Source organism: Tinamus guttatus, unplaced genomic scaffold (assembly GCF_059628265.1).
Source record: "Tinamus guttatus ecotype Peru unplaced genomic scaffold, ASM5962826v1 Tinamus_guttatus_pri_ptg000314l, whole genome shotgun sequence".
NCBI classification, from domain to species: domain Eukaryota; kingdom Metazoa; phylum Chordata; class Aves; order Tinamiformes; family Tinamidae; genus Tinamus; species Tinamus guttatus.
Genome location: NW_028288848.1, coordinates 4951216 through 4978452, shown reverse-complemented (window position 1 = coordinate 4978452; position 27237 = coordinate 4951216). Strand labels below are relative to the sequence as shown.

Sequence of the window (27237 nt, the reverse complement as noted above, 5' to 3'; positions counted from 1 at the left end):
ATTAGATACAGTATAAAGGTTCCTGGGAAAAAATATTCACACCTCACTCCACACATGATGGGTAATTTACAGTTGATATGAAACCTGGGAACGACATTCCCAATGGGAATTCCAACAGGGGACAGCACTCAGTGTCCCAGCAATCTAAAGTAACATCTGATAACTGTGACACCCCTCAGGCCAGTAGGTTCCATGGTTTTGAGACATACATGACTGCAATAGACAGCACAGTTCCTATGAGTCCCTTCTTTACCATATATTTGTGCTGATAGCAGAACGCATCTACATCATCAGCTATCTGGTCTCCTCTTTCAGTAAAAATGTGGCACAGCTGCTTGTTCACCTACAAGCCAATCACAGCTACAAAGTTCTCTGATGCATGCTCTGTTCATTACAAAGTAGCCTCTTGAGCGTGCCCTCTGTCTGATGTGATCACACACATGTGCTTTTTTTGCACATTGTGCTTTGGTGTTTCCTCTAACGAAAGAGTCTGAATAGCACCAGTTACCTGCGTAAGTTGCTTTGTCCCTTGTTGGTGTGGATTTTAGTCCTCCTGTTGAAACAACAGCAAAAGAGTTTTTAATAGTCTTCCGATTCATGATCAGACTAGAAGTGTGAGACTATAAGGGCAAGCTGGTAATGGAGGCAGAATAGAGCTCTGTTGTCATTGCCACAGAGACAAACTCTTACCATTTGTTTCTGATTTTAGGCCAGCATCTGCACTGTAAGAGGAAAATCCCTGCTTCTCTTTCTTCAAGGTGTCTTCTGCATAGGATCCTGAACAGGAAACAAATGTAATTGAACATATTACACCAGCATTTCAATCTGGTCTTCTTTTTTGCCTTTGCTGGCAAAAAGTACTGTTTTTTACTAGGAAACTACAACTCTGCCAGTTTAAACCAGTGGCTGATCTAGTTTTCTCTTTGAAACTCCCAAAGCTCCTGAGCTGTGTGAAATCTGGCACACTCCAGAGCTTCAAAGGCAAAAGTTAGACCTAGCCTGTTCAAAAGCTAAATGCCCTGATGTTTGCCTGCCAGGGTTTCATGTTAGGCTTGCAAGGCTTAACGTTAGGTGCAGTGTACTCTGAACTCCAGATGGAGATGGCTCTGGGGCTGCAGAGTTCATCTGTCTGCATGTGCAGAGTTTGTTTTTATCATACAAGTTCAGGTTATACTGTTCTCACTGTAGCTGTGCAAAAGTCTCAAAAATGTTCCCTGCAGATCTGCTTGGGGTGCTCTTCCACCATATGATCACTCTCCATTTCTCTGCTCTAAGCATACCTACATATCCTGAGGAAGTTACCTCCATTGAGCCCAGTGTTAGAGGCACTAAAGACTTTGCCACCGTCCTTTGTCATGATCAAGAGCTCCATCTCCTTCTTGGCTGGGACATTCTCTTTCTCCAACAGCAGGAATTTGCAGTCTTTGCACAGGATGTCATCTCCCTGGGAGCTCAAAATGGTTCCCCCTGCAAAATGGATAAAAGGTGGGAAAAAGCAGGAGACAAGTCTGGGCCAATGAATCCTAAGTATCAGCCATAGCACAGTTGCTTCTAAAAACAGGAATTTTGACTAGGGTTGCCGCTATATGTAAACACATGCCAAGACACACAGTGGTCACTGAAGTTGAGATGTGTATTGCATTAGCAGGGCAGTGACTGCTGCTGAAAATAGCCAGAATTTTATTTCAGAAGGCATCTGTGGGGCGTGACCTATTGTGCTTCTGAGGAGCCACATGTTAGCGTCACTTGTGCCATGATATGCTCAAACAAGGCCAGTGCTCTACACAGCTCGTGCTGCCATGTCTAAACAACTGTGAGTGGCACACTCACCTGCTGAGGCAGACACGCCAGTACTAGCCACGGTGTTGCTCTGGGAAGTGTTCTTCAGCCCGTATGCTGCAAGGAAGAAATCCCAGAATAAATGAGCTGGAAACTACCCACATTGGGTAGCGTTGGGTTGCACACACTTTCAATAGACTTTTCTCATTTGGGGCATCTAGGACAACTAAAAGGAGTAAAAGTGGAGGAAATGCTCCTCTTTATTCCCTTACATCACCCTTGCACGAGAAAAGGTGGCTACAAAGAAACCTCTTTCAACATGAATTTTCTAGTTACTACAGAAAAGGTAGGAGAACACAGTACACCTTAGTGACTCGCACACTTTCTCTAGGCTTAAATAGTTGCTGACCTGCAGAGGCTGCAGTGGTATTTTGGGTCAGACTTGCAGAGCTTGGAGACAGGTTGTTTTGAACACCGAACACTGTAGAGAAAAAACAATGCAATGTGAGTTATAGGAGATCTGCAATGCAGTTGCTGTTCTGGATAAAATAAAATAAAACCAGTGAAAACAATGACAACCTCAGCAAATTTCTGTCTGGAAACCACCCCCAGGGCTCCCAAGAAATGTCACCACCTAGCTGAATGCACCACAGACCTAAGCATTTCTTTTCAAAGATCTTCCTTTCAACATCCTCTTTCCCTCAGACCATTTTGCTGCAGGAGTTATTGTTGGTCCAGAAGAATAACCGTGGCCATTTCGAAACACAAGCTTGAGTTAGACCATGAGGCTGCTCTCATGGCTGCATGCACATTTACAGAGGAGGGGTTTTGAGAAAAAACAGATGAATTCAGAAAACTGGCCCAGTCTGGTCACAGAATGTTTAAAGAAATAACCACACACACGATGTGCTGAAGTACAGTCCAGAGAGAAGCAACTGGCTTCATGCATAGAACTTTGGGTGCCTGAATCAGCATAGCAATGTTAGGACACTGTTCAAGCAGCTTTTACACAGCCAGCCCCCAGGTCTAGGCAGAAAGCTGCATGGTGGCACTGTGCTGTGTAGAAAAAATATGTATTACTGTGAAAGGAAGAAGATGGCTCGGCAATATAGAAAAGAGTCTGCTGGAAGTTATGGGCCTGATGTAGCAAAGGAAAATTACAGAGACATTTGATAGAGGAGTAGTGCTGTCTTATGGATTAGGATATGTACGTTTATCTTTCATGGACTTATCTTCACTTGTGCTGGGGGAAAGAAATATGCTGGTCTAACAGGTGTCATTCAAAAGAGAAGTCACTCTTCTTGGGAAATCTCTATTTTTCTTGGCCTCTTAAATAAAAACAGTTGGACACTAACACCAGCTATACAGTGCAGACCCAGAATAATGCTGTTGAAACCAGAGAGTACTGGTTATGTAGAGGAGTTGCTGACACAAAGACCAGCAGAGTGCTAGAGCCACTGCTTCTTTGTATGTGCCTGCCAGGACTGGTGCACTTTGCAAGGGTGAAGGGAAGAACAGAAAAACGTGACCTGATGAGGAAGTGCTCAGGCCTGCGTTCAGAGTAGGATTGCTGGGAGCCAGGTTGTTTGGAACACCAAAGACTGCAAGAAAAGAAGTGAAATGTTATTATTTCTCTGAAATTCTAATCTCATTGCCTGCAAGTCAGTGACACAGCCACAGAAACCTAACAGCAAGGGTCATTTGGAAATGCAGTCAGTGAAAATGCACAATAATTACAAAGATAAAAAATCTTGAAAACCATGACATAGAATTTCTCTTTTACTAAACTCAGAAAGGGGAAAAAGCCTTATGTCAGAGAAGTTGCAATGACAGTACAAGATCAGAAAGCAAAGCTTGTAACAGCATGCTATCTTAAAACTTCCTCTGGTTTTACTTTGAGCTGCAAAATGCAGTGACCCTGGCAGTTAGGGTTTTCTAGGAAATAGTAAGGGTCAACACTTATTGACTGTGGAAGAATCCTTGAGTGTTATGAGGATTGAAAGGTTAGGCCCAGTTATTCTTGGAATGGATCAGGATAATTCAATGTTAAATGGAATCTAGCACTAGTTTTGGTATGGGACTTGAGCCTAACCTCATTGAAGTCACTGCTAAAGATTTCTTTAAAGTTCAGAGACAGATCAGGCAGCCAGGACAATTGATGCTCACAAAGAAGGATTTTCAAAAACAGCCAGTGTTGCAGCAGAGAGCATCAAGTTCCAGAAAATCAGAGAAAATTCAAGCATATCTCCTGCCATCTTCATTCTTCCATCATTTTAATTCTTCTTGATGTGCAGAGAAAAAACACTGCTATTTGACCCTGTTCTAGTATGAAGTTATGTTCTTTAAGCAAATGGTAGAGCCTGGGAGCTTGGGGGTCCAGGATGGTACCTGATCCTGTAGAGTGAGACATAGCATTGATCAACGAGGAGCTCTGGGCCATGCTGTTGTGGTATCCACCAAGGGAAGATCCAGCAGGCAGAGTAGAGGACCACATGTATGAAGGGAGAGCAGCGTTCAGTACAGTTGTATCGTATGTCCCTGACACTGGAAAAACAAAACAAAATAACACACACTCAGACACAAAGAAACCAGTTGTGGTTTTCAGTGAGACCAGGCCAAAACACGCCATGTACTTTGGTACATCTTGTTAAGAAATCATCCTGGAGCACAAGAATTACACTTTTGTTTCCCACATGTGTGGCTTTGATAGGTTCACTAGTGTGTTTGGACTGAAACTCACAGTTTTAGACAGGATTTGAGCCATCAACAGGCAAAATGGCAAGGTTTGCTCCTACAAAGTGGTGGAGAAGAGCAGGATGAGTAGGACCACTGCTGCTTCAAGGACTAAAATGATACTTATAAATAATAAAAGCTATCTGTAGAAATATTAGTAAGCACTACTGACCTCTGAAGCATACAGTGTGTGCACAGATGATTTCTTTGGGGCTATCTCTATCTCCACTTTGGTCTGAGATCACAGATAACATTGCTCTACGAAATGCTTGCTTATAGCCCTGGTCTCTGTCATCAGCACCTCTGAATTCAAGTTGCATTAAAGCTGAACTAAAGCAAGAACTGGTTTAATTTTATGAAAGTTGGACAAGGCACTAGAAAGCCGGACAGGATGTGCCTTGGCAGGGTAATATCTGGCCAGCCTGCTGGGATTCTGACCCTTTTTGTTTTGCCACCATTGTCTGGGACAGAGACCATGGATTTTTAGTCTGATGTTCTTAGTATCTGGGGGTTTCTCTGACAGGAATTGTTTGGGATGGCTCCAGCATTGCTAATTTTCCTCTGCCAAGTACCTGACTGAGAGCTCTCAGTAACCATCTTTGTCTCCACCACAGCTTTTTTGGGGATTGGGAGAGTACTTGACGGTGATCGAGTAGGGCTGCAGCTTGCTGACCGACTTCCTTTCAGCAAACGTTTCACATCGTCCAGCTCCGTCCCTGTCAGGAAAAACAAGAGTACAGGATAGTCCAAACCCCGCTGCTTCCCTGATCTGTAATCAGAAATGCCTCATGTAGAGCATAAGGCAGCCAGCAAGACACAGTTATTTTGGAATGCTCTAATACTTTGATTTGGGGAAATGGTGGTTCACTTTTTCAGCAACCACTCTTGCAAAATTCTGCCCTGGCTAAACCACTAGAATGATGGAATTTACCCTGGAGTCTCCATGAAGTTACATACTACTCTTCCCAGAGTATCATGCATGAGGAGGACTTGCTGGGAGCAGAGGAGCAGTGAAAGGGAAGTATTTTACTGGTTCTTCAACGGGAAGTTTACTGGATACTTGTCCAGAATGGAACAAGATCAAGATGTATAATCATGCTCCATCTAATCCTCCTCATACTTGTTATTTCCGTAACAAATGTAGCATAGACTAATTCTGAGCAATGGCACAATTCCAAGTCACCAGATAAAAACATTTTTCCAGAACTCTTTCCTAGGACTGTCTCTGACTTCAGCAGCAAAGCTTCAAGGTTTCATTATGGCAAGTAAGTACAACTACATCCTTGCAACATCACCATCTAACCCATAGCAGGCCTCCTTGTTCAGGAAGGGAATACAAGTGAAAGTTCTCAACACAACAGGAAAAAGGATGACATGCTACCTGTCCTCAGGAAAGCTGGGTCACAGAGACACTGCAGACACACCCAGAGTAAAAACACCCCAGTGTTATACTTGATCCTCTGGAACAAAAGCCATGGCACTTACATCTGCCAGAGGGTGATGCGCTCTGCAGTCGGACTCGTATTTCACTTTCTGTGAAGAGAAAAAAGCAGATGATGAATATGGAGTGAGGAGCACTTATGCTCTGGCCTAGGAACGAACCTTCAGACTGAAAAGAATTTCTTCCTTCTTGCTGTCTGTGTTACCTGTGCTGCTTGTTTTGAGCAGCACTCATGGCCCATGGGCATTAGCTGTGCATTGGTTAGGGGACACTTTTTGTTTGGGAGTCAGATTTTGCTACCTTTACTTCCAGAGAGCAGTATTTTCCCCTATTTACTCTGTTGAAGTAAATATCATCATTGGCACCAGACAAACAGAAGGCCTATTTGTGCAGTCCTCAGTCACACTGATATTCCCATTCATTCGAATTTATTATTGTTTTCCTTCAAGATTTTAAGAATTACTAAATACACAAATTTCCTACTACTACTCAAATGAAATACACACTGTCAACCCTATAAAAACTGTGAGATCTAGTCCCGTATAACCTGCTGACTTCTTTGTTGACTCATCTAATATAAAGTCCCTCTTGACAAAAAGTTACATTGAAATAAAACTGTCAGATCACAAACAGCCTTTTATTTAAGCCAACATTCTCACCAAATACTCAGTTTTATTATTGGGTTTTACTGTCCAGTACAAGAGATTATAGTCAATCTGATCTGTTTGAGGCAAACCTTAAAGCTTGCTGTTCACAAGCAAACTGGCCAGCTATGATGTGTGACACATGGTCCTCCAGATGAAATCTGACAGTGCATGAACTATAAATGAAACACTGGCTTTGGCACACAGATTGAGAACCTGATGGATTAGGACTATTTTCTGAAGTAATAGGAGAAGCTGCAGCTGATCCTCTGGTGTCTGTTTTATTATGTATGGCGTAGTTCTGCTGGGAGCTTGGGCTCTCCTCCTCTGCTGACGGCATCTTAGGTAGAATAATTGGTAACTGTGATACTCTCCGGGAGGCATGTGCAAGAGCACCCTTTGATTTATATCCACCGCTAAAATTAACTTGGATAAAGTGACATTATATTTGCCTCCTCAAGCAACTGAGAACAGGAACAGGGAATTAAACTCTTTCAGAGCAATTTAATACTGCTTTTTGCAATGCTGCTAATAAATTAGTAGAAGAGTTGAGTGATTTAAACAATGCAGGTTTTCACAATGAACTAGCTAAACAGACCACAGAAGTTCACAATTTTCTCACCAACTACCAGCATGCAATAATTTCAGGGAAAGGCACTGTTGTCTGTCGGACAGATCTCAGTAGAGAAAGATGACTACAGTTACTGAGGCTTCTGTTTTTAAATATGCCAAAGGAGGTCACGGAGCATGGATGGACTAAGTTCATGGTGGTGAACAGATAAGTAGATGATGCTCTATGACCACAGAGCTCACCCCCCTAAGATCCTCCTTTCTGACACAGCTCAACCATCATAGCTTAAACAACTGCTCACAGACAAATGGTCCACATCTGCTTTGGTGCAAATCCATGTAGCTTATCTAACCACTCTCAACTCAAACTGATTGATTCCAGCTAAAGAATAGGCTCATTTAACAGGCCTCAGAGGAAGCAAGAGAAGCCTTTGAAAGAACAGTATCACTCACCTCGACTTTGGCTTCGCCCTCGTGTGGAGGCAGATGCTGTGAACATTAACAAGAGAAAAGCAACATTAGACTTCACTGCCTGTTTATATCTATGAAAATGAATGCATGGACCTTGCTCAGAGTGCTCTGACTCAGGCAGTAACCTTTACTTGGGGCACAAGTAGTGAAATTGAACCCTCAGAGTTTATGCCAAGCCCTCTTTAGACCACTTTAGAGGTATCTCAAGGAATATGTAGCACCTCTAGCATTTCTGGATGAGCTGCTGTTCCTGTTTGTACACATAAACATTGTTCACAGACCTCAATCTCACATGTCAACAGGCCAGCAGGAAGTTAATAAACATGTTTATATCATCGGCCAAAGTTGGATAGAACCTCGACTCCTCTCTGAGCCACAAAGATGCCCAAATCTTACTGATTCAATGCCTACACTCAGTAAAATCTGCAGCTTAAGGAGTGGGCAAGGCAAGCTCATACCTGCTGACCATATGCAGTGTAAATATATCATTTGCTACCCCAGATGATCTTTCTAGTTAAGCCACATAAACATGGGCTGGCTTAGAAAAACAGCTAGGGGAAGCACATATCCAGCAATGGCTCAGAATTTTAAGCAGCTCGGCTTTCTCAGAGATATTCCCCCAGGTATGAAACGGAAAATGTCATAAAGCCTCACATGTCTATATTCTCCTGTCCATGTCCTATGCTGTGGAGGGAGGTGGCTCATAAAAGGAGTTGAGCTATGAACAAAAGTTGATAGCTTTTCCTGAAATACTTATCATTTAGAGACCCTTATCTCAGTCATGTTAAGGTAAATCCCAATAAATTCTTCAGAAATCATGAAGCTGCACTGGTTACCCAGTACAGAGGCAGCATGCATATAGCAGGACACAGCAATCTGCTTCTGCTCTTGGCAGGTTTTACCCCTTCCGTGTTCCCATAAATGTGATGTGCAAAAGGCCAACATAGTCACCAGCTCACAAGACCCTGCCACAGCGTTCAGAGGAACAGCTCTGAAAGGACATACCAAGCTCTTTTCTGGGGAACTCAGGAGAAGAATTAGCACTGGAGCTCCCTGCAAAGTACAGAAGGGTGTCAATTAACATTTTGTACATGATCACAAAAAGCTTTCTGAACATATCTTCCTGGTAACTGTCTGATCTCACTGGATAATGAATATCTCCATTTAAAAAGAGTTATTCAGGACTACATAAAAGATCTGCTCATATCCTTCAACAACAATATGCCACAACTTTCATGAAAGAGCATTCCTACAAATAGGACTCTAGTCATTAAAAAATGTCTACTGTTGCTTATTTCCTGGAAAAACCAATATGGAATTCTTGTGCTATTTGACGCACTCCTGCATTAATGTCTTAGAAGTCTCACCTGACCTCACAGTACACTACAAATCACCCCCCATTCAACAACATGTTCTGTGATACCTTCATATGCTGCATGGCGAGTGACGTAAGTTTTTCTTTCAAATGTTGAGCCAGGTGATTTGCTAAGAGTAGAGCTGGGAGACTGGGTTTGTCTGTAGCCAGAGGATGATGATGATGAATTCATTCTACCACTTCCACCTATGGGTAAAAAAAAATCTTTCCTCAGTAAACTGAAAATATGCCCTAGAGATAGACGGGGATACTCTATGTTACTGAGCTGGATAAATTTGCATTGATAACTCAAAACTAAACATGGGCAAGGACCAGATTTGCATGTAACTCAAACTGTCCTCAGCACTTAGTACAGAAGAGTTACTTGATGGCTTTAGAAGGAATCTTGTCAATGATGTCAACAAGTTCCTAGTGGGGCAAGTTCAAATGTGGGGACAAATGAGCCATTTCTTATGAGCAGGAACACATCTGGATCTGTTTGGGCTTTGGTTCGTATACAGACCCACCTGTAAACTCAACTGTCATATAACACAGACCACCAGAACTGGGAGATGCTTAAACCAAACTCCAAGTGCTGGAAGATGCAGTTCATGAGACGGGGAAAAGCGGAGATAAGCCCACCTTCCCTCCAGCACAGGTATCATGTGTGCACTTAGTCATGCTTTAGTCAGTCGACTTCCGGGAAAAGTGACTGAAGTGCGACTCAGGCCTAAGATGGCCTGGAATTTATTACTGACTGTTTGATTTACATATAGGAGAGATTTTCCTGTCCTAATTCACATCTATGCTGCAGAACTAAGAGAACTAAGAAGCTGTATCTAATGTGTGGTTTGTGAAAGGTCCGGATAGAAAGGACTTTATGATTTTGATTAGAGTACCGCACAAGGGGAATGTAGTGATAAAGCACAATATATCCATGATGAACAGCAAGATCAGATTGGACTTTGTTGACCCTTCAGTGCAAAAAGGGTGAGCTCTCAGGATCTCAACAGAATACCTTTTTGCCCCTTTTCTCCCTCTGCAGGGACCTGTTTTTTTCTTTGACTTCCCCATTTATTTCAGCAGAAAGAACTACAGTGACAAGTACACCTCTGTTGGAGGACTTCTACAAGCAGAGCAGGAAAGCAGGGACTAGACAATGCTCTGTAAAACTCAAAGAGGTCATTATCTCAGAAGTTCAAATTCCTTTCTCCTCCACACACTGAAAAGAAATGACAAGGAAGATGGCAATCCTGCAGTCATTTAAGTTAGAATTTGCAGGGCTAGGTTCTGTTCTCATTTAGACTGGTGCAAATCTGGACAAGTAGACTGCTACTTTCACCACAGTTATTTCACTTCTTCCCCAAGGTGAAGAGATTCCATGCTCTGGGCTTTAATTGGCAAAGAGTGGACTGTGATCTTGGAGTATGGCTAATCCTTCATCCGAGCTTTCAAGCTATGCTACACTCCCTAGACTTGTTGGGTCTTTTGAGGCAGGGGAAGTGTGTTCTGCAACATCCATTACCCAGTCCATCCCACTCGGAGACACAGGGAGGGATGTACCAGAAACCTGGCTGTGAATTTTTTTCTCCAGAAACCTTCCCTATGGCAATCCAGGAGCTGGAGGGAGAACATTTATATTCAGGGCATACTTTCCTGCCCTGAATCTCTCCTGAGACCATCTTCGCTTTCTGGTTCCTCACTGTGCATGGGCTTCACTCCTTACTTACTGGAAGTCACACAGCTGCTGCCATGGGTGTAAGTTCTCTTTTCCACACTGCTCCCTCCAGTGTGAGATGACGTTTTGAGCCCACTACTGCTTCCTCCTTTTGGAAGAGATATTGAGCATAAATGAGACATTCTCTCAGAGCACAAGTTGAGAAGAGCAAAGAAGCTGCAAGATGAGGCAGGAGGTACCAAAGCTGGCCTTATTCTCAATTACAAGGATAGCTTCATATCTGAGAAGGTATCAGGACTGCAGAAAAGTGCTGCAGAAGAGCACTTATACACTCACATTGTAGAACCAGCAGGTTTGCAGTCAAGTTTTGCTCTTGATATGGGCTAAATTAAGCTCCTGGTAACCCTTATCATAAATGAGACAGAGCAGCCACATTCCAACCCAGCTGCAGCAAGCTTATCAAGAAATGCAGCAATATTAAGAGTATGGAGGAGTCTTCCCTACTTGTTACACAGAGGCAGTAATCACCTCTGATCTCCTATACTACCCAGAAGGGATTCACCCACTGGGAAAGCTGATGGAAGAATATTCTGCATCCACAGCTTCTTGTGGGGTTTAGGTCTATCTGCACCCAGACCTGCTGCATCCAGGAGCCTGCAGAAACATTACAGCTAAATGTATAGAAGGGCACAGATCATGAGGTAGATCGTAGTTACTTACTGGGTGGTAAGGAAGTCAGTCTTGTGGTTATGGTCTCTGTAATAACTGCAGAAAGAAAAGGATGCAGAATTTAATGCAATTTAATCTAGCCATTCAACATGTGAATTTCATTCCCAAGCAGGACCAGGACTCATTCAAAGAAAAGTCCCCTAACTGTAACTCTTCTGGCAGTGGGCTGAGCTCTCATTAGCACACAAACTTCTTTTCCGATTTTATTTGCAGGTCTTTCTCACAGTGCAGTAACTGAGAACACCATTGCCATGAAAGATTTTTCTTTGCAAATTATCTGCGAAACATAGAAGTATTATTATTTCTGGGTACTTCTGAGCCACAGATATTGCTATAACTGCAGTGGCCACTAGCAGGAATTTCCAGACTGACAGCAGTGAAACTTACTCTCTATTTAGGGAGCATATTCTAGGCCAGGTAGGACATTGGTATAAGTGGCAGGAAGAGAATTCAAAAATCTGTGCTACTGGGTAGAAGTCTTACTACAGGGCAGTCATCTCTGATTATATACTCAAACCTGATAAATGTTTCTAGATGTTTGATACTTCCCCATTCTACTCTTTATTTTAACTCGGACAAAGAAACACGACTGGGTGCAGAACTTGAGTTTCTTGATCTCTGGTCAGTGTTCAACACCCTACAAAACTGGGCATCCGGTTCTGGTTATTTTTGGTGTGCAACCTTATCTTGTGATATGAAAATAAATAATGATAATAATAATAAAAATAAAGAAGTTCTCCTTACGTCTTTCAGTAACTTCTGATCCATCTTGCCTTGTTTTCTTTGTTACAGAATCCATACCATTGCCACCTGCAGGGGAAGCATAGAGACTGAACTGAGAACTTTGCACATAGCAGGAGATGACAACTCCCCAAGGGTCCCACCAGTTTTCTCCTTCCAGCTAGGGACTGAAATGTCTGGAAGCCACCAGTGCCAGGGAGTTTGAAGTGCCTTTCCAAAGCTATGTGAGTATTACTGCTGGATCAATACCACCCTCCCACTAAGGGAGAAGAGGGCTGAAAGAGCAGGAGGGGTTATGAGGCCACCAAAAGCTAAGGAGATGGAGGGCATGAAATGAAAGCCCCCGAGAAGAGCCACTTAGTGACCAAGAGGCTTAGATCTGGCTTGATATCAGACTTCGTGGCACTTCGCCATGGCCTCCAGTCTGGCCTCTCATGGAGGTTTGAACAAAAACACAGGATCCAAACACTACTCCCACACAACCACGCTGGGCAGGATTCAACAGCACGGGATTAGCAGTGCAGGCAGCCGCAGGAGTTCTGCCTCCATTAGCCAGTAGCGCTGATTTGTGCCAGCGCTGCCAGAAAGCATGAGCAGAGAAGCTGCACTGTGATGGCAAAACTGTGCTCTCAGGCAGTATAGATGTCAAAACCACAGCACTGACTTTAGTGAAACAGAGAAACACCTGAGGTACCTCTAAACTAGTCATTTTGGGCAACAAGGAACTTAGGGTACAAAAGTTTATCTTGCTTCACAGGCTGAGGTGTGACAGGTTGGAGCCCATGCCTGTGGCTATGAGATCAGAGCTAATTAATTTGGTGCTTGCTCAGGTCAATCTACATAGTCCTGGAACCACCTGTGTGGCAGCTATGTCTATTCCTGCTTCATGACTTGGATCCCTCCCTTATCAAAAACACAGTCCCTGGTGAGGTATGAATGTCTGCCAAGACAGGAACACCACAGACGGCCTGTGATGGTGGGGAACAAAAAAGTATCAGCCAAGAGAGAAATCTGTCCTGTCAGAAGGAAATACACAGGTCCTCGCTCCTCATATCTCTAAGATAACATTTCACTTCGTGCAGTCACAAACCCCAAGAAGGAAGAGATTTTAACAAGTGTGGACAGTGGTAACAGGCAAAATTTTTCCACTGCCTTTGGGGACTCCTTCCTAAACATGAAGAGCAGCCATACAGGAAGCCTCACACTTAACTGACTGAACCCATGAAAGCTGTGGACAAAATCCCTTCCAAGTTCCCAGTCCAGCTCAAGGCTCAGGTCCCGCTTAAGACTGTGGCCTCCAATGCAGGTATCATTTGGGTCTGACCCTCCAATTACACTTACTCTTCTCCAAAGCCCTCCTGAATGTTATGCTTGCACTGCCCAGGCACAAATGATGAGAGACAGCAGAGAATCTGCAGGAGTATCTGAAGCTTATTTCCAGTTTGGCATTTCAGCAGCTCCTGCTGTCCTCCGAGCTGGCCAGGACCAGCCCGAGCTCCAAAGGAGCACTGCCCGTCGAGCCCCTGCTCGTCACGCTCCCCAGCACAAAGCTGGCTGCATGCAGTGGAGAGCACAAACAGCGTCCCACGGCCCAGCTCTCTGCTCCTCGGCCTCTGGGCCGGGCTGAGCAGCTCTGAGCTGGGGCTCCTGCGGCTGCACCCAAGCCCCTGCACTGCCTCGGTGGCAGGGCACTGCCCAGCCCTCCCAGGGCCGCCAACACAGGGGATTTCCAGGGATGATCCAGGCATGTGCAAGACTGGAGCCCTGCGTCAGGGCAGGGCTACTCGTCCCGTAAGATGCCAAGAACTGGCAACAACCGGACCAGCGATCCTGGATGTTCACTCCAAGAAGAGGCAATTTCTCTTCTCTAGGGTTTGCATCAACAGTGGAGGCATCTTTAAAGCTTCTTTCCTAAACACAGATGCTGGAAGCTGTTGTCCACATGTCAGCTTTTCGGCTTTTACCATTTTTTGGCAGAGAAGACTTTGGCATTTTTTGGCAGGGAATATTTGCAGCTGCTTCCCTCCTGCTCTGCAGCACCAGAACTCCACTGGCAGAAGCCACCACAACCATGGCACAAATGTGTTTTCCATGTCCTCTCCTCTACCAATAAAAAAGGGGAATATTTTGCTCTGACATCAATCAGAAAATAATAAAAATAAAAATAAGGGGTTAAAGCATATCTTTGAAGCCACACATGCCAGAGCCCAGCCCCGGCACGGTGCATTTGCTCTATGTTGCATGTGTGTCTGCCATGCACAAGCGCCAGCCCAGCTTCCAGCACATTGACTCCATGCTTGAGGTTCCCTATTTGCCATGATTACTCAGTTTCTCCTAGCTGGATTCACAAAGCCAAAGCTGCAGGCTATGTCTGAGGCAAAGTAATAGCACTGCTGGATTGGAGAAGCTCCCTGCAATTCCTCTGCATGACAAGCAGGAGCTTGTGAGGTGGCATCACTCTCAAACAGTGCAGGCAGCACATGAGAGGGCAAGACCAGTCTGCTTTCACATGAACCTGGGATTGGAGAGTGTTGGTGGCACCTGTAAAAACAGGGAACTTGCAGATCTTAATGGTACTGGGAACCAGGAGAGGCTGCTCCTAGCACTGTCACACTTGTACTAATGGAGCAAGGTGTGCTTAGATCTGTGCTTCCCAAAGAAGCCCAGCACTGCAGGGCACCCCTGTCCCGATTCCAGCTGGCTGCAGCACAGCACAGCAGCAAGATGATGCTCCAAAGTACACCCCACTTACAGACACTCAGAAACCAGACAGGGAACCAAGCAGACATCTGAACATCTCGCTTTAAGCACAACTGTTTAACCTGCTTAGCTGGGCTTGGGGCTTTGTGTGGCACCTCCTTGCACTGATGGAGGAGAAGCAGATTCACTGCAGCTTCTAGCCATATGGATACAGCCTGAGGATGTGAAGTCAGTCTTAGGTGAGATATTCAGATCCTTCTGGTTAGCTCAGATACTAGGTATTACTTGTGAGGTGGTACACTCACAATAAAGACCATTATAGACATTTTTAAAAGGGGAGAGGTATTTTATAGCCACAAAGACATATTTTATTGGAGACCAATGAAAGCAGGCACACATTTCAGGTCTGCTTAATCCTCCATGCTGGTCCTTGCAGTTTTCATCAGAGAACGCTGTTGCACTCACACAGCACCCATCCTTTCATCTCTCTCTTCCCTCCTAATAAAGCTCCTGCAGAGAGGCTCTCTGTTAGGAAGAGAGGCACCAGCAGGTGCTGAGATTAATAACATTTAATGCCACAGGAACCCTTTGATCACTAACACACTGACACTCAGTAGAAGCCTCCAAATCACATCACTGATAATGTTAAAAGCAAATGCCACGGCCCATCATATCTAGGGTACCCATTCCTCTTAAGAAAGCCTTTCAGGTGCCTCTGTCCCAGGATTTACTGAACAGGTTAACAACTGGCCTTCTGCTTCTCTTTCACCTGACTGTCCTTTCTATTCTGCCTTAATACCTGTTCCTTTCACTTTCAGTTATTCTACCAAAATGAATATAATTAGAGTCAAATTGACTAAGTAAAGTTTCCAAATCTGCTTGTTTAGTACATGCACAGAAATGATGCTAATGCCAAGGAAGCAGCTGAGATGTTCAACCAAAGCCTGGACGCGCTGCAGGAACCAATGCCTACCTTTGCTGCAACCCACGCTGGCCTCCTGGACACCAATACGGACTCATTTCTCACAGCACAAACAGTAGCACTAGTTGCACTTCACTTGGCACTGCCAGGTGCCTTCCTTTCAAAAATGTGTCTTGTCAGGGTCTATTTTATCGTGCTGCCCAAGGAAGAACAGCCCCAGAGCAAGATCCTTCTGACCTGCACAAGCCTCTCACTTCTGGCACAGAAAAGGAGCTGAACAATATGACACTATATAGACAAAAAAAAGTTTACAAACAGGCAGGTGCTATTAGCATCTTTCACAGCTGAAGAAACTAGTCACACAGAAGCACAAGTGACTCACCCAAAGCCCTCTTAAGAGCCAGTCCAAAGACATGAAAAGAAGAGAGGTTCCTGTGTTCAAGTAGCTACGTCCTGCTGCAGAAAAGATTAAAACTAATTCTCGAACCAGACTCTTCTCACATACTGTGACCTAGCTCCAAACGCACCTTGCGGTGCCTCCTAATCTTCTATTACAAAAACATGTCCTGAAGTCCATAATCAATGACTCACTGCTGATAACTAACCCTGCTTGTCTGAGACAAGGCAAACTTGTCCATGGCAGCACTAACAAAATTCAGAAGCGATTCCAGGCGTTTCCCAGGACTAGAGATCTACTTTTTAGTATTTTGCCCTCCTTTGACTACCTAGAGCTTCTGCAGAGATTTTCTGCATTTTTTAATTTATTTTCTGCAGGGAACAGATGAAGAGTATGCATTTCCAATTGCTCAGGTTTTAAAATAGTCAACAGATGACCTGCACGTCACCATTTCACCAGTACTTACAGAATAGAAAACATTCATCTGAACTTTATCTATTTGCACAGTGGTTTCACCAAAAGTATTAAAAATGTACCCACAATTTGGCTTCTTACTTCTTAAATCCCAGAATATATATTCTCCTCACTTAATATTCATTTAAAAAAGAACTATATTAGCTGACAAATACAGAAAACAAAATTACCCAGCTCTTATATAATCTTATTTTTGCATTGTACAGCCCATAAAAGAAACATATCATCTTCCCACAGGTTGCCCTGCAAGGAATCTGGGAAAGAAATAATAGAGGAGAGTTTCTTCTTCTCCTTTTTTTTTTTTTTTTTGGTTGTTGTAATATAACTTACCTGGAAATCTTTGTTTAATGAACTGGAAATCTCTTTTTCCTCGGTCGTTTTCCTTCTACCAAAAATTTTCCACCTACACTTTATACCATGCCCCTCCAAAGGTGTGTGGAATCTGAGTGATCATCCAAGAATGTTCTCTTCTTCTTGTATTTAACCTGCTTTACTCTCCCCCTTCTTGCTCTTCCCTACCGCTCTGCTCCTAAGCAAGCCCTGACAAAGGCATTTTGCGGTTTCCTGCCTCACCCTAACCTTCCAATTACCTGACACTCACTGGAAAAAAAAATCTGCCTGCAGGAATCAAACTTTATTGAAAGCAATAACGCTCCTACCTATTTGCTCAGGTAGATTAACTATTTAGAGTGCAGACAAGCAACGAAAAGAAGCGCTACAGCACTGCTTTTTGATACATGATCTGAACATTTTAACAAGCCCTTTTCACCTGTTCTGGGTTTTTCTTACAGAAAGTTTGTGCAGCACCTGCTGACGTCTCTGCAAAGCTGGCTGCAAGCTAATCATTTTTTGCCATTTGTAGACAGTGGGCTAAGCTCCCAGCTAGCACAAACTGGTGCAGAACCTGAGGGTCAGTGCCTTGCACACCCCATCAATAGTTATGCTCAACTCAGGAAGCAGCACTATTAATAAAAACACACCAAACTGAGCAAGGAACAAAATCTTTTATTTCTGACTTCTGCAGACTTCCCACTCAATAGGAATTGGAGCAGAAGACTTGCCAGGATGGGCCAAAGCAAAACTCCACCTAGCTCGAGATGCTGCTTCCCACCGTGACCCAAGTCAAAAGCCGTGTGAAGCCCATGTGAACAGCACAAGCACAGGCTGGTGTTGTTGCTGGAGGCTGGAGACCTCATGAGTCAAAGGCAGCAGCTTTGCAATCATTCCCTGATGGATTTTTTTTCCATTAATTTGTCCAATTAGTTTTTGAATCTTGGCAGTATTTTAGTATGCAAGATGTCCTGCAGCAAAGCTTAACTATACCTTGGTGAAGATTTTTGCTCCTGCCGCATATGACATTGTCATTTTATGTCCATGTTTCTGCACAAGAATTGGTATTCATGATGATTTCTCTCACCCTACATAGGTTTTGAAGGATGATGCTTTATATGTATTTTTGCATGTATCTTTCGAGGGACTGTAGCCATGCAGTGACTAGGAGAGGACACTCCATTAAGTTTCAGATCAGAAATTTCTGAAACTATATAGGGACATGGTAGGAACACAACCTTACACTGCTCCTCCAAAGGCTAGGTCCCACACTATTGACAGGGGTAGAGATATCTTCAGAACTCATCAATGCATCTCCTAAATCCTAAAACTTGTAGTTATTTTTATCTTTACCCAGAGAGATTTTTAAGAAGCATAATTTCCTCCCTGTGTGGAGCTATCATAGCATCCATGAATCTGTGTCCTAAACACTAATCAAGCAATATGAAGCTGTCCAAACACGCTGCATGTGATAATTAAGTCAATAAGAGACTTAGTCCTTGGCCTGGGAACTGCACTCGGCTTGTGCCTTGACAGAGAGGATAGAGTAGCTTTAGCTTTATGACCTTCAAGACACATAAAGATGATGCATTGCAGTCCTTTTTATTATCAACTGCACTTTGACCGGGCACTTTGGTCATCTTGTTTTACATCTGCTGGCAGCAGAATGCCCAGCAGTGCAGGGAATGAGAAAGACAGGGGCTGAAATTTTCTTGATAACCAACTGTTTTTGGAGCTCTTCTTCATGAGTCATTTTGCCAATTTCTTGGCAAAAAACAAGAGTATGGGGGGGAAATGACATAGAGGTACCTTAAAAGGAAAACGGAAACAAATCACAAAATCACATCTTGAGAACTGCTGACTCTGCATTTAGAAGTAGAAATTTAGGAGGAGATGAAGCTGATAAAATATGCCTGAGGAAACACTCTGTTTGCCTCAAGTTCCTCATGGGCAAGTGTTGATATCAAGGACATCATTTACAGAGGGTCTGAGCATCCTCACATTACAATGCAACCAGTGGTATCCTTGGGTGTTCAGATCTACTGGAAGCCACATGCTACCTCTACCTGGCACAGCACAATGAACTGCAGCAGACTTAGCTTTAGGCAGCTGGATCCTTTCTTTCCCCTGCACTCCAAAAAGAAGACCAAAGATAGTACTAAAGTTGAGCCACTTGGTCTAGTTATAGCTCTCCTCAAGGACCTTACAGATAAGAACCTGTGTTTATAGCTGAGGAATGAGAGCTTGGTGTCAGTGACATAAAATGAGGCTGCACAGCTCCAGACAAGGTGCTTTGCTGCCCACACACTGTCCAGGCAACGCTGCCCTGACTGACGCATGAAGTATACGACTAGTGAATCAACCATAAATGTGCCTAAAACAGTGCAGGCCCACATGAGGATGGTTCATATGGGGAAGAAGAAGCCACCCCTATTTCCGGCTAGCAACTGCAGCTCCATCCGTGCTGCAGCTTCACTCACCAAGGCCAGGCAGCTACTGAGGCAAGCAGAGCCTCGCGCCTGACTCACTGCTTGACTCAGGAGGCCGGTTTGCACATAGCTTGGGAAACGCACTGTGACTAACCTCGGGCATGAAAAAGCCTTGTGGGGAGCTGCTCACTGCCTCTGGGCTGCCTGGAGGGGAGTAACGTCAGGATGCTGACCAGCTCTGCCAACACAACCTCCCAGGCCCCAAGAGAGCTCAAGGAGCAGGAGAAGACATGAAGACATGTGGACTATTTCTATCCATTAATTATCTAGGTCAGACAGCTAAGGACTGTCTTGGCTCTTTCATTCTGGGTTAAAGCAGCACTCCACACAACAGGAGCTTACTGCTACTCCTATGTTTTACCACATCGCAAACAGCAATAATTACAATAAATCTATATATGCATAGGAAGCATTCAGGCCAGGACAAACTAAACTTGACTGGTCCAGAGAGGAGGAACTGGACTGTTCTGGTGGGGGGGAGAAAGTGGAAAGAGATGGGAAAGCTTTCCGCTCTTACTGTCATTAGGTGCCTGGGAGAAGTGAGACCTCTCAGGCTCATGAACACATTTGCAACTTGAGTGTATCTATCTCCACCACTGTCGGGAGAGAGCAGACAGCTTCACTCTCCAGGGGTAAACTGTGGAAGGGCAAACTGGACACTAGGATCCTACGCGCTCTGCAGTCAGTCTGAGGTGTATCACTCTGGGTTTATATTAAGTAACATTCATTCGTGACACTCCCCTCTTTCCTATAACCAGGCTGATGAATAAACCTTTTCACTTTGTCCCCTAGATAAGTGCTCCCTGCAAGATCCTCCACGCATGGCAGCACAGCTCAGAGCAGGACTGAGGCTCTTCTCTGCTGCTGCTAGTTATTCACCGTGCACACACACCCAGAGCACTTAGTCAGGACTAAGCAACCAGTTCCTGAGAATTTTACTTGAAGTTTTCTCCACAGGGTAGAATATTTCTCTATTTCTTAGCATTTAGAAAACTACTGACTGCTTGCAAACCATCTATGAATCCTTAAACAGTTTTAGCCCCGGCTTCTCTTAGTCCAAAAATATCCACTAGAAAATGCATCATTTGCTAACATCCCATGTCATATATTTCAGCTGGCCAGCCAGTGAAGGGACACAACCAGTGCCAAAGGACCTGGCTGTGATGCAGCCAAAACAAATAATGGAGAAAAGTCAAAGCAAACTGTTTGCAAAGAACTGGCAGCCTGAAAAAAAAACTCCCAACCTTCTGCAAGCCCTAAAGAAAGCAAGATTTGATTTGTGAATTGCTCAGCAGCCACAGCCATGGCCAGAATGCCAAGCAATCAGTGTTTCAAACAAAGATATCAACCAGCCCTGCCAGCTGCCAGTCTAAAGTCTGCAAGCCTAAGTTCCTTTAAAAAAGAAAAGAACAAAACAGTAACAGCACAGCGAGAATATGCAGGGGAACAGTGTGTACAGGACAAAAGCACAAGACAAAACTTTATAGAGGTCAGCCCCAGGAAATGTTGAGTGCTGGTGAATACAGGTGATTTTTGGCTGCTATCCCCAACAGCAAATTCAAATCTTAATACTGGCAAAAACATCCTGCTGGAAGATCTCTGACAGGCTCAGCTACAGCTTGCAGCAACTCACCTGCTACGTGGCAAGAGGGATTCTCATGAGCAGGATGGGAAAGGCAGAGGAGGGCAAGACTGAGATACATTCCAGAGAGCAGACATTAACTGAAGGGTATCCAGTAGCAGTTTTCTTTTTCTTTCACCTTCACCAGTGCTGTTGCATTTCTGCCCTCCATGTCTTTTCCTTTCTAAGTTTGAAAGTGCCATTTTTTGGCCTGTACTGTTTTTTGAACATCTTCTGTACCCCACTCCCAAGCTACCCAGCCATATGTATATTGTCACAACCTAACACTGCTTTCAAGAACAGATTTCCTCACTGTCCACATTGCAGAGACACAGACTTCTCCTGAGAGAGACACTAGCAGAGATCCAGAGCAGTCTGGAGAAGCAAGAGAAGACCAGCCCAGCATTGACTACATTCGCTTGGAATGTGCAAGATCTGGCTCAAGTCCGTTCTCTGAAACACCTGCACAGTGGGATAAACTTAGGGTTTCCACAGCTCTCTCAAATGTTGTGAGCAGACAGTCTATCCTGGGCTGAAGAGCCTTTCATTGCAAATAATATACTTCAGGGGTAAGTGTCAAGACTAGCATGCAATGCTTCTCTGGAGCACAAAATATTTTAGATTAGCTGTGCTCTGCCCCTGCTAGAAAGTTGTGACTATCCCAGTGGCCCACAAAATGTGTCCATTCAGCCCATTATATGCCCCAAATTTTGAATGGGTGACTGAAAACTCTGCAAACCTTCTGTTCAGGCTCCTTGTTAATTCACACAGTAACCACTTCACTTCCTGTGAGTAGGCTCTCAGGCATTCCCATTTCAGGGTGGTGCTACCTTTAACAGCCAAAGTAAATAACACAATAAAAATTCCCAAGAGGGCTATTAAGCCATTCCCTCTAAGGGATCAAGCTCTTCTCAGCCCAGTAATTGTTGCCATTGATTATCAGGGAAATCCGCATTTCAACCAAGTCATCATCTTGCTCTCCTGGGTGCTTCACACCATAAGTCAATAGCTGGCAAACTTACACTTACCTGAACATTAGGAAAATGCCAAGAAGAACTTGGTGGCCACTAATGTGAGGCTGGATTGTGAACTTGTTTCTGTTGCATTTTAGATCTGGTTAACACCACTGACTTTAATGGAGAAACTCTTGATCTTACTTTGGCTGCAAATGTGAGACTGTACCACGTGTTATAACTGCTTGCAGGGGGCATGTGAAAGAGAATTTTGTCCTATTTCTATTTATCTATTCAACTGGTTCTCAAAAAGGCTTGAATCCCTCTTCTTGGCCCCTGTCCTGCTGCACCTGCTTTTCCTGGGGCACACAACCTCACCTGCCATGTACAAGCTTGCAAAGCCATAATTTAAATGCCACACCTTTATTAAAAGATACATTCCAAAGGCATAAAATATTATTACCCGATCTACCTGGGTAGAAGACTGGTGATCTCCTGCAGCACAGGGAGCACAAGACAGGACATGAGACTTGGTAGAGTCATTCTTCAGAATGCACCTCACGTGGCAGCTGGAGACTTCACACATGGCCTCAATGATGAGACTGGACACTGCCCTGGAGACCCTTCTGTCTCACACTGTGAAAAGACGGATGTAACAAATGAGTTAATCTCACGAAGAGCTAATAACACTTCTTTTGATTTGCATCCTCCCCAGAAGCACTCTCCTTGCTACAGAATTATGGCTCCCATCACTTTTTTTACTTTTCCTTCTTCAACAACCAAGTATCCTCAGTATTCAACACACTCCAGCTTTCTTAAGCTTCTCTTTATTTGTAAAAGGTGACTGCTCATTTGGCAGATGAATCAATGCACTGCAGTGCATAGTTTCTACTCTTTGATTTGATAGCTGAAGCTTTAATTTGCAAGGGTTGAGATTTTTCGATTTCTTGATTATTTTTTCCAACAAAAGATCACTACTGCTTAGCTCTGCTGGAAAGATATTTCCAGATATTGGAAAACAAATACAACAACAGATCTATACTGAGGGAATAAGAGTGCATAATGCTGGTTTTGATGCTCCTCCATGGGAGTAAATTTTATTGCTTATGATAAGCATTTATTCCTGATAGAAGTAAAAATCATTTATCTAAATTTTTCAGGTATCAGGTATGTCAACTATGAAAATGTGTTTCTTAGAATACTATTTATACTTTTTTTTTTGCCTGAACAAAGAGAAATCTTAACAATACACAGAAGAATTACAAAATCATCTCTAGCATTTAAAGATGACTTTGGACTTTCCTAGACATGAACTGAGGGAAGACATCACACACAGGCTCTTTAAGATTAAAAAAAATAATAATAATCCTTTCGGCTTGGTAACTACTAATAAAATAAAAATAAAGAATTTAACAATTGCAGGTAAGACGCATATAGTTTATAGCACCATCAAAAACCTGGATTTAGAATAAAAGACTGACAAAACAATCTGAAAGTACTTTTCTGAAATGCTGTTTTAGAGAGTACAGAGGCCAAAGAACTCTCTGAAATTACTATATTCAATGTTGCACGCAGGCTTAATATCAAGAATGCAGGGAGAGTATGTAGAAGAAAGAAAAAAGTAAGAAAATTACTTTTTCCCCCCTGCAATATAGAAAAACTTATGTTGTAGGTCTTCAGACTAATACAGTCTAAAAGTTCATGTCCCAATTTCAAGTGTGCACCCACAGAAGTTTTGATCTATAGATCTGAAAGCAGGATAAATGTTTTTGTCCTTATGAGAGTGCAGAAAGGTTCATGATGGAAGTCATCAAACCAGACAATGATGGATTTGGTCACAAAATCACAGGTCACACTTGCATTGTGGAACAGTACTTCCTCCTCCAAACTTACGTGTCTTTCAGTCATATGATGACAACCTCCAATCTTAGGTCATTTCAATCAACTTCTTAACTTCTTTCAGTTAATTTCTTAGAAAATGAAACTATGCAGATGAACTGAGTGACTACATGTCAGACTTATGTATCCTTTTATTAAAGATCAGGATGGAAGCACTGTATAGAATACTTCAACGTTAGTAATTTTTAAGCCATCCATGATCAGTATAACAGCTCCAAAAGCTACAGCAGCAGCATGATAAACAATCCTCTACAATGACAAACAATTCTCTACAACCATACATCAGGAAAAGGAAATCAAAGAGTACCAGTCAGCAGATCCAAAGATGAGTCAGGGTCTGTTCATATCTATTTCAACAGAGGATGTCATAGGCACCTTTACGTAGAACCTATTTTCTCCTGACTTTGAAAATTACTTCATTGCTTGCAAGAAGACTAGTATCAGCTTTGCAGAAAGTTCAGAGGTCTTTCTTTGCTCAGCTTGCTCATTGCAAGCACTGGGAGAGTGGGAAGTGTCTACAATGTGCTGTCCACTCTGTGGTGATTATCTACATGGTAACGTATACACTCTGTTCAGGAGAAAACTGAGACAGATTGAAATTGTGATCCAACTTCCTGCCACATTGGAAAGTTTTTTTTACAGATCTTGGCAAAGCAAATCACCTCAGGTCTGCCTGACTTCTGTGCATAGGTATGATGGTAAAAACTGCAAGTTCTACATGCTGCCAGGGCCAAGGCCCAGGCAAGTGTTTCATCTGGCAGTAACCTAAATAGTACTATTTTCCCTAGCAGTACATGAGGCTGTCAGCAGGTTTATTCTGAGCAGTATTTTGCGATGTTTCAGCTCATCGTTTACAGGAATTAAAAAATAAAATCTTCCAAATACAGACCAGAAATATATCAGTTGTGGGGAAACTCCCCTGACTAGTAAGAAGAGGCTCTGACAAATATTAAAAGACTGCATCATAGCTCCATAGTGAGCTGTGATCAAAAACTTTTGGAAACATTCATCTGTGAAGAAAATGGTCATCTGTGAAGAAAATGGTCATTATGACTTGAACTCACAAGTTTAAAGCTACAGTGTTTGCTTTAATTTATGAAAATTAAGTCTGGAGTACAATAAATGCTAAATTCTGACTGAAGAGTTCTTGACAAGCTTGTGAAACACGTTCTCTGGTGAAATATACTTTGCACCACTGCTGTACAGGAAAGGTGCTAACATTTCACTTTCTCCTTTGTACAAGGTGTATCCCTCTCAACTTGTTACTATGCAGCAACCATAAATAATGATTACCTTTTTTTACAGTGCCTTGCATCCCTGTCTTGTTGCATTGAAATTAATATCTGCGTGTTTCCTTCTATTATGGCATGTCTTCATTTGAGTAACCCTAATCAAACTGCACTCCTGCCACCCTAGTGCAGAGCTCCCAACCGTGCAAACACTCCCATGGAAGCAGACTTTCTGCACGGGAACTGTAGACTGGACCCACAGTGTCGAAAGTCCCAGTAAACACAGAATCAAGGCTTCTCCTCAGAAAGAACTGTGAGAAAACAAACATGCGGGTTAAAAAGCAGCCAGTCCCCATACATTACTTTTTACCTTGCCTCTAAGTTAATTATGAGCAGAACTAAAAGCTGAAAACTGTGGCTGCAGTTACAAGAGCAGTCAGAATCATTTATCAATAGAGGGAGAGTAAATATTTGAGCACCACTACAGAAGTTGAAATTCAAAGCTGGCAGCTCATCAACAAGTGCATTTTAGTGTGTTTTATGCTGTTCTTTAATCTTGAATATCCTTTAGATTCTAGATTTATTGTTAGGTGGGTTAAAAGTAGTATTCAGCTCCATTTGTGGTTATTTTCTTTATGCTCCCATTCCCCCACACCCTTTCAAGCTTCTCACTTTTCATTAGATTTTGCTTTTGCAAGCAAATCTCTAGCCAGCCACACCTCTGCCTTACAAAACCGCAAATGATAAGGCGACTCCAACAAAAACCTGCCTGCTGAAGGGTAAACAAAGCGTAGATTTGTGACCCAGAAGAAAACAGAACAGCGCTGGTCTGCAGCATATTTGATATTATCTGTTTCTTCTTAACAAGAGCACAAGTGCCATGCAGTCTGAGGAACATCTACCCACATGTATCGATACGTATCTATAACATAAATAGATAATGATGATGGCAGTAATCACACAGCTTTGTCACATTTTATAGTTGTATGGTTAATATGCAGCTGGGAGCCAGGAGACCAGGTTGCTCACCTAAGGGATCTGGAAATCATTGATAGAACAGGAATGCAATGTTAAGGGGACAGTTGTGGGGACAGTTGTCCTACAAGTCAGCGTTGGCTGCAAAGTTGTTTTATTTTCCGCAGGCCTCAGATAGCTCCGAGCTTCTTCTTTCACATATTTATCCTGATAGTTACAAGGAAAAGATGCTGGAAGTTGGGTTCACACTGCCTCGCACAGTGGGATTTCCCTTGGAATAGTTCACATTTTTTATAAATATTGAATACAAAATTTCAGTGGGGATGACTAAAACAGCAGAGACATAAACAAAGAATATGCAGAAAATAATAATAAATGTTGGCTGGCTTTACCAGGAAAGTCTCTATATAATCTGTCTCCTTGGCCCAGAGTTATGCTTTCATTCCTGCTCTTCCCAGTAAGAGCCATGTAGCGGTTCTACTGTGTCCTTCTCAAAACACTGTCTGCAAGAGGTTCTCAGCTTAAAAACTGGTTGTCCTCCAGTTGAAAATCAGTGCCAAGCAGGTATTTAAAGCCAGAAGTAAACAGAGAAATGGTGGCATGAAGGCAATGTGTACACACTGTTCTGTAGCTGCTCAGCTAGCAGTGGGAAACCACAGGGGAAAAAGCAGCTTTTGTTGTCAGTACGCTGCTTGTACAAGGGCTTCAGCAATGACTTCGGACTAAGATGATTTTTAGAAACAGTTCTCAATATGATGTTTGCAAGTTAACACTCAAAACTTGCATCCGCACCGCTTAAGTAGCTTGTGCTTCTCATCTCGGAAGGTTTACTGACAGGTGTGAACTTTCCGACTTAGCCCATCTCTATTTGCATGTTTGAGCTTGAAAATCGGTTTTCTTACTGCAGAGCACAAAGGCACTGCCTTTCCCAAAAGGCAGGCCTCGTGTGTGTCACTCCTGCTCAGCACAGTGACTGGCGGAAAACTTTGCTGTTATTCAAACTTTTCATTTCAGACTGATTCAGACAGATTTGCATTAATTTAGTTCTGTCAGAAGTTCAGCTTGTAAGACCTGTGATAACATGCAGCTTTCCCTTATCAAAATCAAG

At 43.2% G+C, this 27237-nt stretch overlaps 1 protein-coding gene across 3 annotated transcripts in view; it reads right to left on the bottom strand.

Annotated features, from left to right (window-relative positions):
- COL17A1 (collagen type XVII alpha 1 chain) overlaps positions 1-12204 on the bottom strand; it is a 32977-nt gene extending 20773 nt beyond the window's left edge. The window contains exons 1-15 of one of the 3 annotated variants that reach the window (XM_088528872.1): positions 12144-12204; positions 11396-11435; positions 10723-10826; positions 9062-9199; positions 8644-8691; positions 7621-7656; positions 5998-6045; positions 5085-5228; positions 4168-4323; positions 3309-3380; positions 2189-2260; positions 1831-1896; positions 1303-1467; positions 691-777; positions 509-553 (exon numbers count right to left, since the gene is read on the bottom strand). In XM_088528872.1, coding sequence (XP_088384998.1) covers positions 509-553; positions 691-777; positions 1303-1467; positions 1831-1896; positions 2189-2260; positions 3309-3380; positions 4168-4323; positions 5085-5228; positions 5998-6045; positions 7621-7656; positions 8644-8691; positions 9062-9199; positions 10723-10826; positions 11396-11435; positions 12144-12198 — 1276 coding nt within the window. In that variant the 5' untranslated portion in view covers positions 12199-12204. Of the gene's footprint in view, positions 1-508; positions 554-690; positions 778-1302; positions 1468-1830; positions 1897-2161; positions 2261-3308; positions 3381-4167; positions 4324-5084; positions 5229-5997; positions 6046-7620; positions 7657-8643; positions 8692-9061; positions 9200-10722; positions 10827-11395; positions 11436-12143 lie in introns of all 3 variants that reach the window. The other 2 variants (XM_088528870.1, XM_088528871.1) reach the window with 2 other exon arrangements.
- Positions 12205-27237: the final 15033 nt, after the last annotated feature.